This window comes from Taudactylus pleione, unplaced genomic scaffold, assembly GCF_031769625.1.
Source record: "Taudactylus pleione unplaced genomic scaffold, aTauple2 ptg000914l, whole genome shotgun sequence".
NCBI lineage: Eukaryota > Metazoa > Chordata > Amphibia > Anura > Myobatrachidae > Taudactylus > Taudactylus pleione.
The window spans coordinates 1,300,632-1,316,276 of NW_028285315.1; the positions used below are offsets into that span (position 1 = coordinate 1,300,632).

General features: G+C 48.7%; 1 protein-coding gene across 4 annotated transcripts in view; it reads right to left on the reverse strand.

Moving 5' to 3' along the window:
• LOC148473719 (uncharacterized) overlaps positions 1-15,645 on the reverse strand; it is a 49,855-nt gene that overhangs the window by 11,639 nt on the left and 22,571 nt on the right. For 3 of the 4 annotated variants that reach the window (XM_088459572.1, XM_088459573.1, XM_088459571.1), the window contains exons 5-6: positions 2,501-2,590; positions 1,774-1,884 (exon numbers count right to left, since the gene is read on the reverse strand). In XM_088459572.1, the coding sequence (XP_088315698.1) occupies positions 1,774-1,884; positions 2,501-2,590 (201 nt within the window). The remainder of the gene's footprint in view (positions 1-1,773; positions 1,885-2,500; positions 2,591-15,645) is intronic. The other variant, XM_088459574.1, reaches the window with a different exon arrangement.

The following is a 15,645-nucleotide window of genomic DNA, read 5'->3' on the forward strand; positions in this document are numbered from 1 at the left end:
AGGGGTACTACTGGGGGCACTATATAAAGGGCACTGTATAGGGGGATTACTACTGGGGGCACTATATAAAGGGGCTTACTACTGGGGGCACTGCACAGGAGGGACCACTACAGGGGGCACTGAAAAGGGAGAACCACTACAGGGGGCACTGCATAAGAGGGATAACTACTGGGGGCCTGCATAAGAAGGACAATTACTGGGGGCACTGTATAAGGGGCACTACTGGGGGCCTGCATAAGGGGGATCACTCCTGGGGGCACTGTATAAGAAGCACTGCATATGGGGAAATACTACTGGGTGCCTGCATATGGGGGATCACTATTGGGGGCACTGTATAAGGGGAACTAATAGAGGGCTGCATAAGGGGGACCACTATTAGGGACACTGAATAGGGGGGGACTGTATAAGGGGCACTGCATTAAGGTGCATATGGAAAGAAATGTTCCCAGTGACAAGAAAGGGGGGTGTGTCATGTTGACATGCCCCATTTTTCAGTGGCCACACCCCTTGTGACCACGCTCATTTTCATCACACGCGCCTACGGCGTGCGCTCATAGATGGGGAGGGGCTCCATTTTTCAATTTGCCCTGGGCTCCAAATACCCTAATTATGCCACTGAACTGAATTGAAAATAGAAAATGCGGTGCGAGTATGCAGTGGTAACGGCTCACAGGAACCAACCCATATTTAATTGAATTGACCCCTAAAATTGGCTGGATTATCATGCATATTGGTACAGCCTACAAAATTACTGAACAGTGTGCAGTTGTCAGGTATATTATAAAGTCACTGTTCCATCTATTAGAAATCATTTTTTGCAGCCTCCATATATTGAACTGATGAGAGCATGTGGGAAACCACTTACCATTGTTACACCAATGCGCCCCCCCCCCCACCCCAGTCATCAAGTCACCAGTCTGAATATCAAAAAAATGGGCAGTGAGTAAATATACATTTGAAATAAGACTGTCATTGCCAAGCTGTAATGTCCAGTTGCAGAGAATCAGATTGGACAGCCTTCACAGATACAGGACAAGTGTAACTCACATATATAGCTGCCATACACCAGACCAACTTTCCTCCAACCATCCAACTAGTTGGTTTGTTGAAGGAAAGTTGGTCTGGTGTATGGAACTCTCAATGGTGAGATAAATAAATCAGCTCCTTCCCTCTTTACCACACATTTAATCTCTCTCTTGTGTCAGGCTGCACAAGACCATACCCTCCGTCACCCCCCCCCCCCCCTTCCCCTCCTCCCCCTGGTCTGCAGGCCTTTCCAGTCTTCCAGATACATTTTTCATATCATCTAACTTCTAGATTTATATTTATGACTCTTCTCTCCATAAACAGTACCACTTTAGAGATACATTCAGATATTGCATATAAATAAGAGATGAGCAGTTCGGTTTTACTTGATTCTTTTCACAAAATTAGCGTAAGTTCGGATTTATCTTATTGGCTATCCAAAACACGAGAGCCAGATAGTCCATACAATGCAGTTTCTCAGATCCGCACATAACAGAGTAGAATCGAACCGCTCATCTCTAATATAATTTCATACAAAAATTCTGTTCTTGCTTGTTCTCACAAATAGCTGTGCATAACCCCCAACAGTCCAAATATTTGCTAAACAGTCCCAAGAACACACATTAAAGACAGTGTGCGATACATCTGACAGGGGTAAGGTCTTCAAGGAAAACATGTCTTGTTTTGGCACAGCAGGGGCATGGCTGATTTGTCCCAAATGCAGAGCCACATGTTAGTACCACTTACTGGAATAGGTGTCTGAATCAATTTCTACTTGTAGGATGTCATTTTCATTTGTCTCCCAATGTCCTTTCTCACCATGTGACACAGCGTCCAGGTTGTCCATAAAAACATCTGCTACAACAAACACATACCAAAATGATGTAGACTGAATAAACCGGCCTCAAGTTAGTATTGGATAACATTTATTTGACAGTTGAGAAACATATATAAAAGGAAGTAAGTTGGGGGAGATTCTTTGGGGACAAAGAGACATCGTGCCTCTCGATGTCTTGGAAATTACGTACATTCCAACCTTGGGATTGGAAATCCTGCACACATCCAGACATCGCTGGATGTATACTAACCTTATTTATCACAGCTAAGTAAATGTATTTATTACATCTTTTATCCTAGGGATAGTACTTCAAGATTGTAATTTCGATAACTTGACATGTAAAGCATGAACATATCAGTATACTAAGAGGGCAAGAAACATAAAAAGGTATCCTGCTCAACAAAGCATAGTGGGAGCTATTCTGATGTCATCCCTACTGTTTTCATCATACTGCTAAGTATTTGGCTTGCTTATTATTACAGGATGGCTTTGTTACTGCTCAGTAAGAGATTTTTTCTTATTGCTGGTGTGCTGGCCCCCTTTTTTGTGAACAAGTGATAAGGTCATCTTTACCAATTGTTTATGCTAATGTTATATTCTAATAACTTATAAACTTAACAGATGAATACCACTGACCTGCACAGATGTCCACCTCTTGACTGACGTTATGTTTTCCACCCATTTCTTCCTCAACAAGTGATACAGTGTCACACATATTATGGCCATCTGGTAATTCCAAGAGAGGGAGTTTTCAGACACATATTCCAGAAAATAAAGGAGGGATGTTTCACTAATTATCAAATCATTTAATGTTTTATTTATATTAATTCCTCTTGATTGAATGAAGGAATTCGGGTTAATTACATGTAAATTAACTGTAAAAGTTATCATGAAAAAAAGGGTATAAAAATAAAAACAATGGGTTTAGAGGAGCATTAAACTCAAAACTGAAATGTTCTGATAGGAACCACTAACATACATTGCTCGCTGTCAATCCGAGTTTACACTATCTCATTGGAAATTGTTGCCCACTCTCCAATACAGACATCTGCAGCTTCAATCTCATATTTAGGACAGAGCCCTGATGAGACTTCTCTGGATCTGCCCGTGTATAAATCAATATATCTAGACTATAATTTGACAAAGCAAATCTTCCTGTCTGTCAGTCCCTGTCAGCTTTATTATATACTGAATTATCATTCACCTCAGTAATACAGAGCCTTTGATCTATTTTGATGTGAAATAGTGGCACATTGTGCTATTTTGCAATAATAAATGTGCACTAGGAGTCTTATTTAGAGTTAGGAATAAATCCAGCTACAATGTGCATTTTGCACTTTCGTAAAAAAACATGTTGTGCTGCAAAGAGTTAGGGGGGCAACTTTAACATTTGGGAACAGACTTAGGGGCTGATGGAGAGTTGGCTGCAATTGCGACCTGCAAAGTGGAATCCACCTCAATATGCACGCCGGTCATCAACTGTAGTACAGTACAGAGCCGTAACTAGACTTTTTGGTGCCCTGTGCCAGAAAGAGCATTGGCACCCCCCTCATTTTTCAAAGGGACATAATGCACCCAAAAAAGGGGAATGGCCTCATGGGGAAGGGCCAGGGAAGAGATAGGAGAGGTCAGGAGATGCTGGGAATGAAATAAGAGGAAGTTATAAGCGAGAATGATAATAAACAGAAATTTGACAGGCCCAAACAGCGCCCCCTGACCTGCGGTGCCCTGTGCCATGGCACCGGCCGCACTACCCTAGCTACGGCCCTGGTACAGTATATCCACCTGGCAAGCCTATAGAAAGTTATCATACCCGGTTATACAGCAGAAACAACACCCTCCCTCGAGTACTCTGTTTGAATCCGTGTAGAAAAAGGAGACTTATGTTGCTTAATTGTTAAGTCTCTTTTTTCGACTCCATAGGGGTCACAGGGATGACACTGGGTATAGCCTGGAGAGGCGAGTCTGGGCACCAAGTAGTTAATTGAAAATACCCACAAGCCCCCTATGGAGTCGAAGAAAAAGACTAAGGGCCGTATTCAATTAGAGGCGAAAACTGAAGGTTTTTTCGCCATTGGCGAAAATGGCAGTTTTTTGCCAAAAAAACGGAAAACAGGCAAAGGGCCGTATTCAATTAGAGGCAAAAAGTCGTAAAAGTTTCACCTGTTCAACTTTCCGCCTCCTTCGCCTGTTTCAGAGGCGAAAACTTTTTCGTCCCCGCTTTTCGCCCTATTCAATTCCAAACCACGCGAAAACGGTAAGTGGTGATTGCGGAACAGGCGGAAAGTACTGTCAGAAGTGGGGAAGTCAGTCTGTACCAAAAAAAAGATGCACTAACATCGGTAATCAATGTAGATGTGTACTAATAGCCCTAATAAAAGTGTTTGGGGTACTTAAGTTGCTTAAATTGCTTCTTATTAGTGTCTATGCAAAAGTGATGAAGAATGGCATAAAACAGTATTTTGGGGTGAAAATAAGTAGTCCAGTCAAATTTGTGTAGCATTCCCGCCAGGCTGTTTCAGCGGGGTGCCGCGCCCTGCCCTATTTCTGAAGGGCAGAAAGCACCCTGCCCTCCAGCGCGGCGCCCTGCTGAAACAGCCTGCGGGTTCTGTCCTCCATCCGCAGGCCGTGGGTGGGGAAAACTGAAGAGCAGCGTTCACCATCCATTCACAGTGGGAAGCAATCGGGAAGCCGACTGCCTATATACCGGCAGCCGGCTTCCCGACTGTCTTATCCCGGCAAGGGTGAAATGCCGGGCGTCTAGACGTAGACGCCAGCATTTCCCCGACGCCGGGAGACCGGCGCCCACCATCACGATCGTAGTGATGCCGGGCACCGCGAGCGGACAGCCGCGGGGAGGGAGGGTTAGGTTTAGGGCTCCCGGGGAGGACTTAGGGTTAGGCACCCCCCCGGGAGAGTTAGGGTAAGGCTAGGGGGAGGGAGGGTTAGGCACCCCCGGGGGGGACAGGGTTAGGCACCCCCCCGGGGGACTTAGGTTTAGGCAGCGGGGAAGGGGGTGGTTAGGGTTAGGCACTTGGGGGGAAGTTAGGGTTAGGCACCCCTAAGGAGGGTTAGGGGGGTTAGGTTAGTGGATACTTACCTATCCACGATCGGGATTTCCAGCGCTGTCGGGCTTCCGCTGCGTCGCACTCTGCTCCTGTCGGGCTGCCGCTGACGGGAATCGAACCGACGGCCATGCGGCCGGCGGTATATCATACCCAATCCTTCACAGTGACCGTGGCGCTTGGGGACTGCCCGGCATGTCCGTGCGTGCCGGGCACGCCCTCAAGAGCGAAGAAAAGGGGACGCGTCATAAAGATAAACCCCCTTTTCATTGGTCACACCCCCTTTTTGCAAAAGTACCCTAGCTCTAGGTCCGGAACCCTGCCTGCTACTGGACCTAGAGTGAACACTTGAAAATGTGTACAAGCATATTGAAATTTTTCTAAAGTGGACTTTTAAAAAATTTAAAAAACGCACCTGCGGCATGCACCTGCAATCCCCAAAACACCTGACCCATCCTTGCAGACCCCCAAGGTGTCAATTTCACTAGTTTTTATGCTTGTCCCCCCACTTTTTACTTTTTCGCCCAAAAATGAAAGTACTTTTCTGGGGTGTTCTTGGGGGTTTTTTTTATTCAAGATTTGGCCTTTGGTGGACTGTGCCAAGGGTCCTGGGTCATTTCCCCATGTTTGCACCCCAAAATAAAGAATTTGCACTTCTTTTCACTGCTATTCATAGAGAAATCTTTTTCGCCTATTACATTGCATTGAGTTTCCACGTAGGTGAGTTCCGGCTGGAAATGAATTAGGAGATAAGTTCCGACAGGCGAAAAAATGTCGCCGATTGTGGCTTTTCGCCTCTAATTGAATACGGCCTGAAAATGGAGAAAAAAAACTGGAGAAAAGTTTTCTCCATTCCAGACCAGGAGAAAAAAAAAATGCAAAATCCCTATTTTGGGCCAAAAATTTGGGGATTTCTTTCAGAACCCTTTAGACACCCCCCCTAATGATAAATTACCCCAAAAATGTTTCATAAGTTGGGTAATCTTGGGTGAAAAAAAATAAAGTTGAAAATGATAGAAAGCTATTTTTTTTCCAGGATATTACTTTTCCACCTAAATTAAGTACTTTAAAATGGGTGCAAGTATCGTGTATCGTGTCGTAAAAATTTAATTTTAAAAACCGTTAAAATACCACCTGCTGTGACCACGTGCGATGTTTAAAACACTTGAAGCATCCATACCGCCCCCCGAAAAATCAGACCCAATACGCCCAAAATGTGCGCGCCCGTTTTTTCGCCAAAGTACGCAAGTTACGAAAAAAAAAATTCGGGAATTTATCGTTAGGGGGGCTGTCCAAAGGGTTCTGAAAGAAATCCCCACATTTACGCCCCTTAACAGGTAAGCAACATAAGTATCCTTTTCTTCTTCCTCCACAGGGGGCACAGGGATGACACTGGGATGTCCCAAAGCTGTCCCCTTATGAGCAGGGACGATCCTGACCTGCAGTGAGTACAGAATGGTATGAAGGTATGAGCAGGCGACCACGTGGCAGCCTTACAGAGCTGTTCTGCAGAAGCCCCACAGCGCGCTGTCTAGGAAGTCCCCACTGACCGGGTGGAATGGGATGTCACCACAGCAGGGGTAGAAAGGTTCGCCAAGGAGTAAGCCTGGCGAATGGTGAGGTGGAGTCAGTGGGCCAAGGTCTGCTTAGCAGCCAGCCAGCCCCTCTTATGAACATCATATAATAAAAACATTGAATATCTTTGGTCCGTTTGACATAAATCCAGAGATGCCTCACCACATCCAGGGAAGCTTCCAGCTGAGAGGAATCTAAAGCCTGGAAAGCAGGTACCACAATTTCTTGATTTATGTGGAAGCGTGACACCATCTTGGGAAGGTAGCCCAGACGAGGCCGCAGCACAGCAATGGGGGAGCGACACGATAGTGCGATGAAATCTGACACCCTCCGGGCCGACGCCATGGCTAGAAGGAAAACTGTTTTCCATGCGAGCCAGTGCAAATCAACCATTTGTAATGGATCAAAGGGAGCCGACTGGAGAGCTCGGCAAACCAGCGACAGGTTCCAGGGAGCCACAGGAGACACGAATGGTGGCTGAATGTGGAGAACTCCCACAGAGACCAGCGCAATGATGGAGGTGAGTATAGGATCTTTTTTGCAGGTCATTCCTCACGGATTTCTTCATGGGAACATCTGTCAGCAGGTAAGTATGTGTGAGTGAGGTATGTGTGTATTAAACTTTTACTGTATACGGTGTGTGTGTGTACTATCTTTATTTAACTAATTATTTTACAGTGGAGGTACGGGTGCCGGCCGCCTGCTGGCACTTGTAGTTCCACTGTAAAATACTATAGTTTTCTTTCTTTTCTTCACTTTATTACCCCTCTACCCACAGCCCAGGGGTGCGGGCTTCAGACCAAGCCTGGGGTTTTGGGAAAGGGGGGCCCCTTTTTTGGGGGGTCCACGCCTCCCTTGAGATCCCCGGCTTGGCCTGAACGACTTGGGGTGAGAATGCTTTGGCCCTGGAGACCCAGTATTAGGGTCTCCGGGCAGTGGCATTACACCCCAGTCGTTTTGGGTCTGGTGCTGGTTTTCATTTTAGGGGGACCCCTACGCTTTTTTTTCCCCTATAATTAAAACCAGGACTGGCCCTGCAGCCTGGTGCTGGTACCTAAATTACGGTGGAATCCTACTCGTTTTGTTCCTGTAATTTTAGGTACCAGGACAGGCTGACAAGTCCGGGGCTGGTTAGGCTTTTGGGGAGGGCCTCACGTCATTTTTTTTAAAACAATTAACCCGTTTTTTACAGGTACAAAACACAAGCAGCTTACACTATGTGAATGGCTACTTGTTCAGGTGAGTTTGGCAGAGAGAAAACACTGCAATCTCAGGTGAGTAATCTCATCTAAACTCGCAAATAGGGGGAGAAATCTCGATCTGCTTCACCATCGGAATACTCACTTTCAGCTAAACTCACTTCTTAGTAAATTTGCGAGTTGTTAGAGGGTAAACTCACCCGAGTTTCGGTGAAGCAAAGAGAGTTTAAAAAAAAAAAAAACCTCGACCAAACTCGATTCTTAAATTTACCCCTTTGAGCTCTTGAGTCCAACAAGGCTCCCAAGTGGAGCATTTCCTGGGACAGAGATAGCGTGTATTTCCTCCAATTGATTATCCATCCGTGTGACTGTAGAAGCTCTACTATCTGATGGATGTGAACTCTGAGAATGACCCCTTGAAGAGGCCAGGAGCGGAACTGACCGTACCATGTCAAACGTTGAGACCAGAGACCCCAGAATGTGCATGCACGAGTGAATGGACACCCGTGCCTGGCCTAGAAAGGAGCGGATTCTGGCTTGTAAGGTCAAGATCTTGTCCGGCGGGAGGAAGACTCTTTGAGCTCTTGAGTCCAACAAGACTCCCAAGTGGAGCATTTCCTGGGACAGATATAGTGTGTATTTCCTCTAATTGATTATCCATCCGTGTGACTGTAGAAGCTCTACTGTCAGATGGATGTGAACTCTGAGAACTGTCGGAGACTGGGCCAGGAGAAGCAAGTCGTCTAGGTAGGGTAAGATTCTGATGCCTCTGTGGCGAGATGTACTGCCATTAGCGCCATGACCTTCGTAAACACACGCTTGAAACTGAAAGTGGCTGGTTTATATCGCAAACCTGAGGAAGTGCTGGTAATTGGCACAAATGAGGATATGCAAATAGGCATCCTGGATATCCAACGATGCCATAAAGTCCCCCGGCTCAAGGGCTAGAATGATGGACCGCAGGGACTCCATGCGGAACTTGGGAATCTGGAGGAATTTTTTCAGATGCTTTAAATTGAGAATAGGGAGAAATTATAAATGGAAGCATAGTGACTATCCAATCATTATTGCTCAAAATTGAAATATATATTACAATTGAATATCATATAAGAGATTGATAGCATGTATTTGGATATTACAATTGAATATCATATAAGCGATTGATAGCATGTATTTGGCCAAAAATATGGGCCTGCCCACCAACATCCAGGTAATCTCTCGTTGGGGCAAGTCCCTAACACTTTGAGGTTCACAGTGTATATCACTTTCTTTGTTTTTCATCTATGTATTTTTTCACACATTTTTGTAACACACTTAATACTGAGTAGCTGCCTTCACACACCTGATAATCTCTAACACTCCACTGCTAGTTTTCACTAGTGTGATGCCCTGGGGTGGTTTGGCTGGGCCCCAGATGTGAAGCCCAAAGTGTTAGGGACTTGCCCGACAAGAGGTGACCTGGACATTGGTGGGCAGACCCATATTTTTGACCAAATATATGCTAACAACTTCTTATATGATATTCAATTGTAATATATATTTCAATTTTGAGCAGTAATGATTGCATAGTGCATCTGCAGCCATTTCTTTCTATGCATAATACTATAAATCTCAGCAATATTGCACCTCTCATTAAATTAGGGCGTGCAGTCGAGAGCCACTCCCCTTGGAAATACCATTACTGCCTTCTTCTGTCTTTTAAAGACAGGAGCTTTGGATCTAGGAGGCTGCTCGGCGTCCTCAACAAGGAGAATAGCCTTTACTGCTCTAATAAGAGCCTCTACATCTACTGGAGACAAAGCCTCCTCAGGGACTGAAGATGTTTTAACGTCAGAGGTAATAGAAGCACTTGCTTCCCCATCTGAAGATACTTCTGATTCCCAAGAGCCCTCAGATAGAAGAGTCGTGGTCTCGCGTGCTGCAGGCCTGCGTCTGGGAGCCCTATCTTTATCAAGCATTTGTTGAAAAGATGCAGACACCTGAGCTAGTCCCTGGACTGGTTGAGAAAATGTCTGCATCCATGGTGGCTCCGCCATAGGAAGCTGAGGGACTGCGGTAGGGACAATTTGGACGCCCAAGCCAGTTCCTGACTGGATTCAGTGGCAGAGATCGCCATTGCATTGTAAAGCAACTGATGCAAAGGCCATGGTGCCCCGGGTCTTGAGGAGAGATGACGACAACACATTTTTTACAGATGTGCATCACTGAAGCACCCACCTCCTTGGGAGTCTTACTTCTGGACATTGTTATCGTCACAGAAATCCCCACACACCCAAATAACAAAGGGAGAAGGGAGGTAGCAAAAATGGTCTAAAGTGCTAAGTATACATCTACTGATAGCTGTACTTACCCAGCCAGGGATGTCCCCCAAGTGACCAGTGATAACAGCAAGCACACAGACACAGATTAGAAATACTCACATGCACACAGACCACTCAATGCAGGAAAATATGGGCAATATTACTCAACAATCCAGCTGCATACAGTCAGGAAGGAGTTACATTTATATTACCAGGCTGCAGGGAGCAGGTTATAGAGGAGACAGGAGCCCAGCTTCTCTCCCTGCGCTGTGCTGAGCAAGCTGAGGAAAATGGGCGTTCAACGTTTCGGATGAGGAGAGAAGGGAGGATCCTACCTGGGGCTTGCGGTCTCTGTGAGAAGACCTGGTGGTCTAGTGGGGGCGGCGCTGGAGACCGGGAGCAATTTTACGTAAGTTACACTTTGAAAACTGGCGTAATACTCAGCATTATCCCAAGATAGAAGGTGGGGTGCTTCTTAGCTCAACTCTACATTCTAGTGGTAAAATAAAGCTGTCCGATATTTGAGTGCCTCATACAAAAGGAGACAGTATTTTCTTTGTATGCAAAAATAAAAATAAAACTTGCATTTGCACTCGATAGGAGCAAAGTTTGATCAGGGGCAGATTTGAATATTTAATATTTACATTACACCGTATTCAGAAAATACAGAACAAATAAGGTAATAGCAGTTTTAGGGCTAAATAACAAGAGATATGGTAAGAACTTACCTTTGTTATCTCTGTTTCTACGAAGTCCATAGGGGTCCACAGGGTGACCTTGGGGGGTATAGCTGGATCCTGGATCCTCGGGCACCACGGAGTTAAAGCTTTCAGCTGCTCCCAGGATGCACTTGGGTCCAACCTCCCCTATACCCCGCCCCCGAGCCACAGGCACCTCAGTTGGTAAGCAGCCCAGGCCGGAGGAGGAGACGAAACAGAGAGAAGGAAGACTGGAACACACAAGAACCATACTCACAGAAATGGGAGACGGAAAACTGGTGACCAGTCACAGAGCCCATATGAAGCCAGGTGCGTCAGGGCGGGTGCCCTGTGGACCCTATGGACTTCGTAGAAACAGAGATAACAAAGGTAAGTTCTTATCATATCGCTTGTTTTCTACTTCAGGGTCCATAGGGGTCCACAGGGTGACCTTGGGGATGTCCCAAAGCAGTCCAACTAAGGGCGGGGACGCTCCTGTGCTGATAGGAGAACCCGGCGCCCAAAGGATGCATCCTGAGAGGCAAAGGTGTCAAACGCATAGAACCTCAAAAAGGTCTGAATGGAAGACCAGGTGGCCGCCTTACAGAGCTGAACAGCAGAGGCGCCACGGCTAGCAGCCCAAGAAGGGCCCACAGACCGAGTGGAATGAGCCTTAACAGAGGCTGGAACAGGTAAACCCTCCTGCATATAAGCCTCAATAATAACAGAACGAAGCCAACGGGCTAGAGTCTGTTTGTTGGCAGGCCAACCCCTCTTGTGAAAACCAAAGAATCCGACTTCCTCACAGAACTAGTCCGGTCCACATAAACCTGGAGTGCACGGACAACATCTAAGGAAGCCTCCCCAGCCGAAAGATCAGGCGACTGAAAGGCTGGTACAACAAATTCCTGATTAATGTGGAACCTGGAAACCACCTTAGGCAGGAACTCAGGACGAGTGCGAAGCACCGCTCTGTCCTGATGAAAAATCAGAAAAGGGGGACGACAAGAAAGCGCCCCCAAATCTGAAACCCTCCTGGCAGAAGCAATTGCCAAGAGGAAAACAGTTTTAAAAGTTAGCCACTTGAGCTCCACTGACTCCAAGGGCTCAAAAGGCGGACCCTGTAAGGCCCGAAGAACCACCGCCAAATCCCACGGGGCCACAGGTGGCACAAAGGGAGGCTGGATTCTCAAAACTCCCTGGAAAAAGGTGTGTACGTCCGGCATAGCAGCGATCCTGCGCTGGAACCACACAGACAGAGCAGACACGTGCACCTTCAGCGAGGAAAGACGTAATCCTAAGTCCAAACCCGACTGAAGGAAAGCCAGAATACGCGAAACCCGGAACACCTGGGGGTCATAGTTTCTGGCCTCGCACCACTGAAAGAAAGTGTGCCACACTCTGTGATAGATCCTTGCGGAAGCAGGATTGCGCGCCCTCAGCATGGTGGTAATAACGGAGCCAGAAAAGCCCCGAGACCTCAGGACGGCTGTCTCAAGAGCCACGCCGTCAAAGATAGTCGACCCAGATCCGGGTGAAGACAGGGCCCCTAAGACAACAGGTCCCACCGTTGAGGTAGGAGGTACGGAGCGTCGATGGACAGGCTCCGCAGATTGGAGTACCACGGCCTTCTGGGCCACGCTGGGGCCACCAGGATCAGTGTGCCTCCGTCCTGTTTGAACTTGCGCAGGACCCGAGGCAGCAGAGATATCGGAGGGAACAAGTAAGCCAGTTGAAACAGCCATTTCACCGACAGCGCGTCTATCAGACTTGCGCCTGCGTCCCTTGTCCTTGACCCGTACACAGGCAGCTTGTGATTGTGACGGGACGCCATCAGGTCCAGCTCTGGCAGCCCCCATTTGTCCACGAGTAGTTGGAATACCTCTGGATGAAGCGATCATTCCCCAGGATGCACGTCGTAACGGCTGAGGAAGTCTGCCTCCCAATTGAGGACTCCAGGGATGAAAACTGCAGAGAGAGCTGGAAGATAGCGCTCCGCCCAAGCCAGGACGCGGGACACCTCCGACATCGCAGCTCGACTGCGAGTCCCTCCCTGGTGATTGATGTACGCCACCGTGATGGCGTTGTCTGACTGCACCTGAACGGCCCTTCCGTGAAGAGCGGTGCCGGACAACTGCAGGGCTCTGTATACTGCCCGTAGTTCCAGGATGTTGATGGGAAGAAGCGCTTCCTCCGCCGACCAACGACCCTGAAGTGACAAGGAGCCTGTCACCGCCCCCCAACCCCGGAGACTGGCATCTGTCGTGAGCAGAACCCATTCCGGGATCCAAAAGGGGCGCCCCTCTAGGAGATGAGCCGTCTGCAACCACCAGGCTAGGGACAGGCGCACCTCCGAGGACAACACCAGCATCTGAGAGCGGATCCTGTGTGGCAATCCGTTCCATTCCGAAAGAATCAGCCCCTGCAGGGGCCTGGAATGGAACTGGGCAAACTCCACCATGTCGAATGCCGACACCATGGACCCCAAAAGTCTCATCGCTGAGTGCACCGACACTCTGCCACTGCTCAGACAACTGTGAATCCGCAGCTGTAAGGAGGAGACCTTCTCTGGAGTCAGAAAAATCCGTTGCTGACGAGAGTCCAGCAGGGCCCCCAAATGAACCATCCGCTGTGATGGGATGAGGGAGGACTTCTTCCAGATCAACCAGCCGTGCGCCTGTAGACAAGCGACCGTCAGGTGGAGATGCTGGATCAGTACCTCCGGGGAGCTTGCCAGCAAGAGGAGGTCGTCTAGATACGGTAGCAACCGTATTCCCTGGCTCCGAAGATGAGCCGCCATGACCGCCATCACCTTGGTAAATACCCTTGGTGCCGTGGAGAGACCAAAGGGTAGAGCCCTGAATTGGTAGTGGTTGTGGAGAATAGCAAACCGCAGAAACCGTTGGTGCGATGTTGCTATAGGCACATGGAGGTAGGCGTCCTGGATATCCAGGGAGACCATATAGTCCCCTGGTTCCATCGCCAGAATGATGGAACGCAAAGTTTCCATCCTGAATTTGGGAACCCTGAGAAACCTGTTCAGGGACTTCAAATTGAGGATGGGGCGATGAGAGCCATTGGGTTTCTGCACCAGAAACAGCGTAGAGTAATACCCCATCCCACGTTGAGACTGTGGCACGGGTATAATGACCCCCGTCGTCAGCAAGGCCTCTATGGCTTCCTGAACCTGCAAGGCCTTGGTTTTGTCCTGAGAAGGACTTGTGCAAAAAAACTGGCCACGCGGCCTGTGCCGAAAAGACAGGGCGTACCCCTGGGAGACCACATCTCGCACCCAGGCATCCGTGGTGGTATTGTGCCAGCACTGGGCGAATTGAAGAAGTCGGCCTCCCACTCTGGGGTCCCCCAGAGGGAGGCCCGTCCCATCACGCAGAAGGCTTATCTTCTTGCTTGGAAGAAGGGCGCCTAGCACTCCAGGCTTGCTTCTTTGGCTTTGAGGCGGTCTTGGGTGCGGACTGCCTCGGGAAGGACTGACCCTTTGCCTTGCCCTGAACCCGAAAGGAACGAAAGGCCGAGCTCGGACCTTAGCAGGTGTAGTAGCTGAAGGGAGGAAGGCTGACTTGGATTTTGCCAGGGTATCTACTATTTTGTCCAGGTCCGGACCATATAGTAATTCTCCATTAAAAGGTAAGGCCTCCAAGCCTTTCTTTGAATCCGCGTCTGCTCTCCAAGATCGCAACCACAAGGATCTACGAGCAGACACTGCTGCCGCCGAAACCCTAGAGGTCAACAGGCTAGCATCCAACGATGCTTCTCCAATGTAGGAGGCGGCATCTCTCATCTGTCCTAACAACGCCCTCTGGACGTCCGGAGCTTCATCCGTAAACGTGTCCTCCAAGGCGTTGGCCCACCCCTTAATGGCCTTGGCCACCCAGGAGATGGCCATGGACGGCCGGGCTACAGCCCCTGAGAGAGAATAAATAGACTTTAGACAAGTCTCCACCTTCCTGTCCGTAGGATCCTTCAGTGAGGATATAGACGGCAATGGCAAAGTAGCACTCCTGATGAGGCGTGTTACATGGGAATCGACTGCAGGCGGAGTTTCCCATTTCTTACAATGCGCTTCCGGGAATGGATAATTGGACGCCAAGCGTTTCTGTGGCAGGAAACGCTTACTGGGTGTCTGCCAGGCCACCGCCATGTGATCAGTCAACTGATCAGACAAGGGGAACGCTGCAGAAGTAACCTTAGCTTTTTTAAAACTAGGATACCTCGACTTGGGAGCGGGTGCCTCATCCTCAATCAGAAGAATGGCCCGCACCGCCTTAACCAGAGCCCGCACATTGATGGAAGACTTAGTGTCTACCTCCTGGACTGAGGCATCTGAGGCTGAGTCATCCTGCACCTCACCATCATCCGAGGACCCCTCAGAATCCGAAAGATGCGCAGCCTGCGCCATGACTGAGCGTTTAGACGCCCTGGAGGGCACGTCACTGCGCAACATCGACTGAAAAGCCAAAGATGCTGCCGCCAAATCTTGGACAGTGTGGGAAAGCGCATCCACCCAGGGTGGAGGAGCTGCCACAGGAGCCTGAAACGGCACCACAGCCTGCTGTGCCACAGGGGTGGACTGAATATACATTGGCAACCCCGCATAGGGACCAACAGGCTGAGACCCCAGGGGAGTCTGCAATAATTGTGGGACACCCGGGGAATGGGGGATGGCAGGCAGGGGCAACGCCCTAGTAGGGGCGGCAGTCGGGACCGACAGACAGTCCGCGATGGACACCAGCACCTGGGAAAACATCGCCCATGGTGGCTCCTGCGACATGGGAGGTTTAGACATACCAGGGAGCGCCTGGCACCGTCCGCACAGGCCGTCCTGTGACAAATCCTCCCTATCCACTCCTGCAGAACAGCGCCTGCAGGAGAACAATACCGGAGCCCCGGAGTGCTCAATCTCCTCCTCAGACATGACTTAGGAAG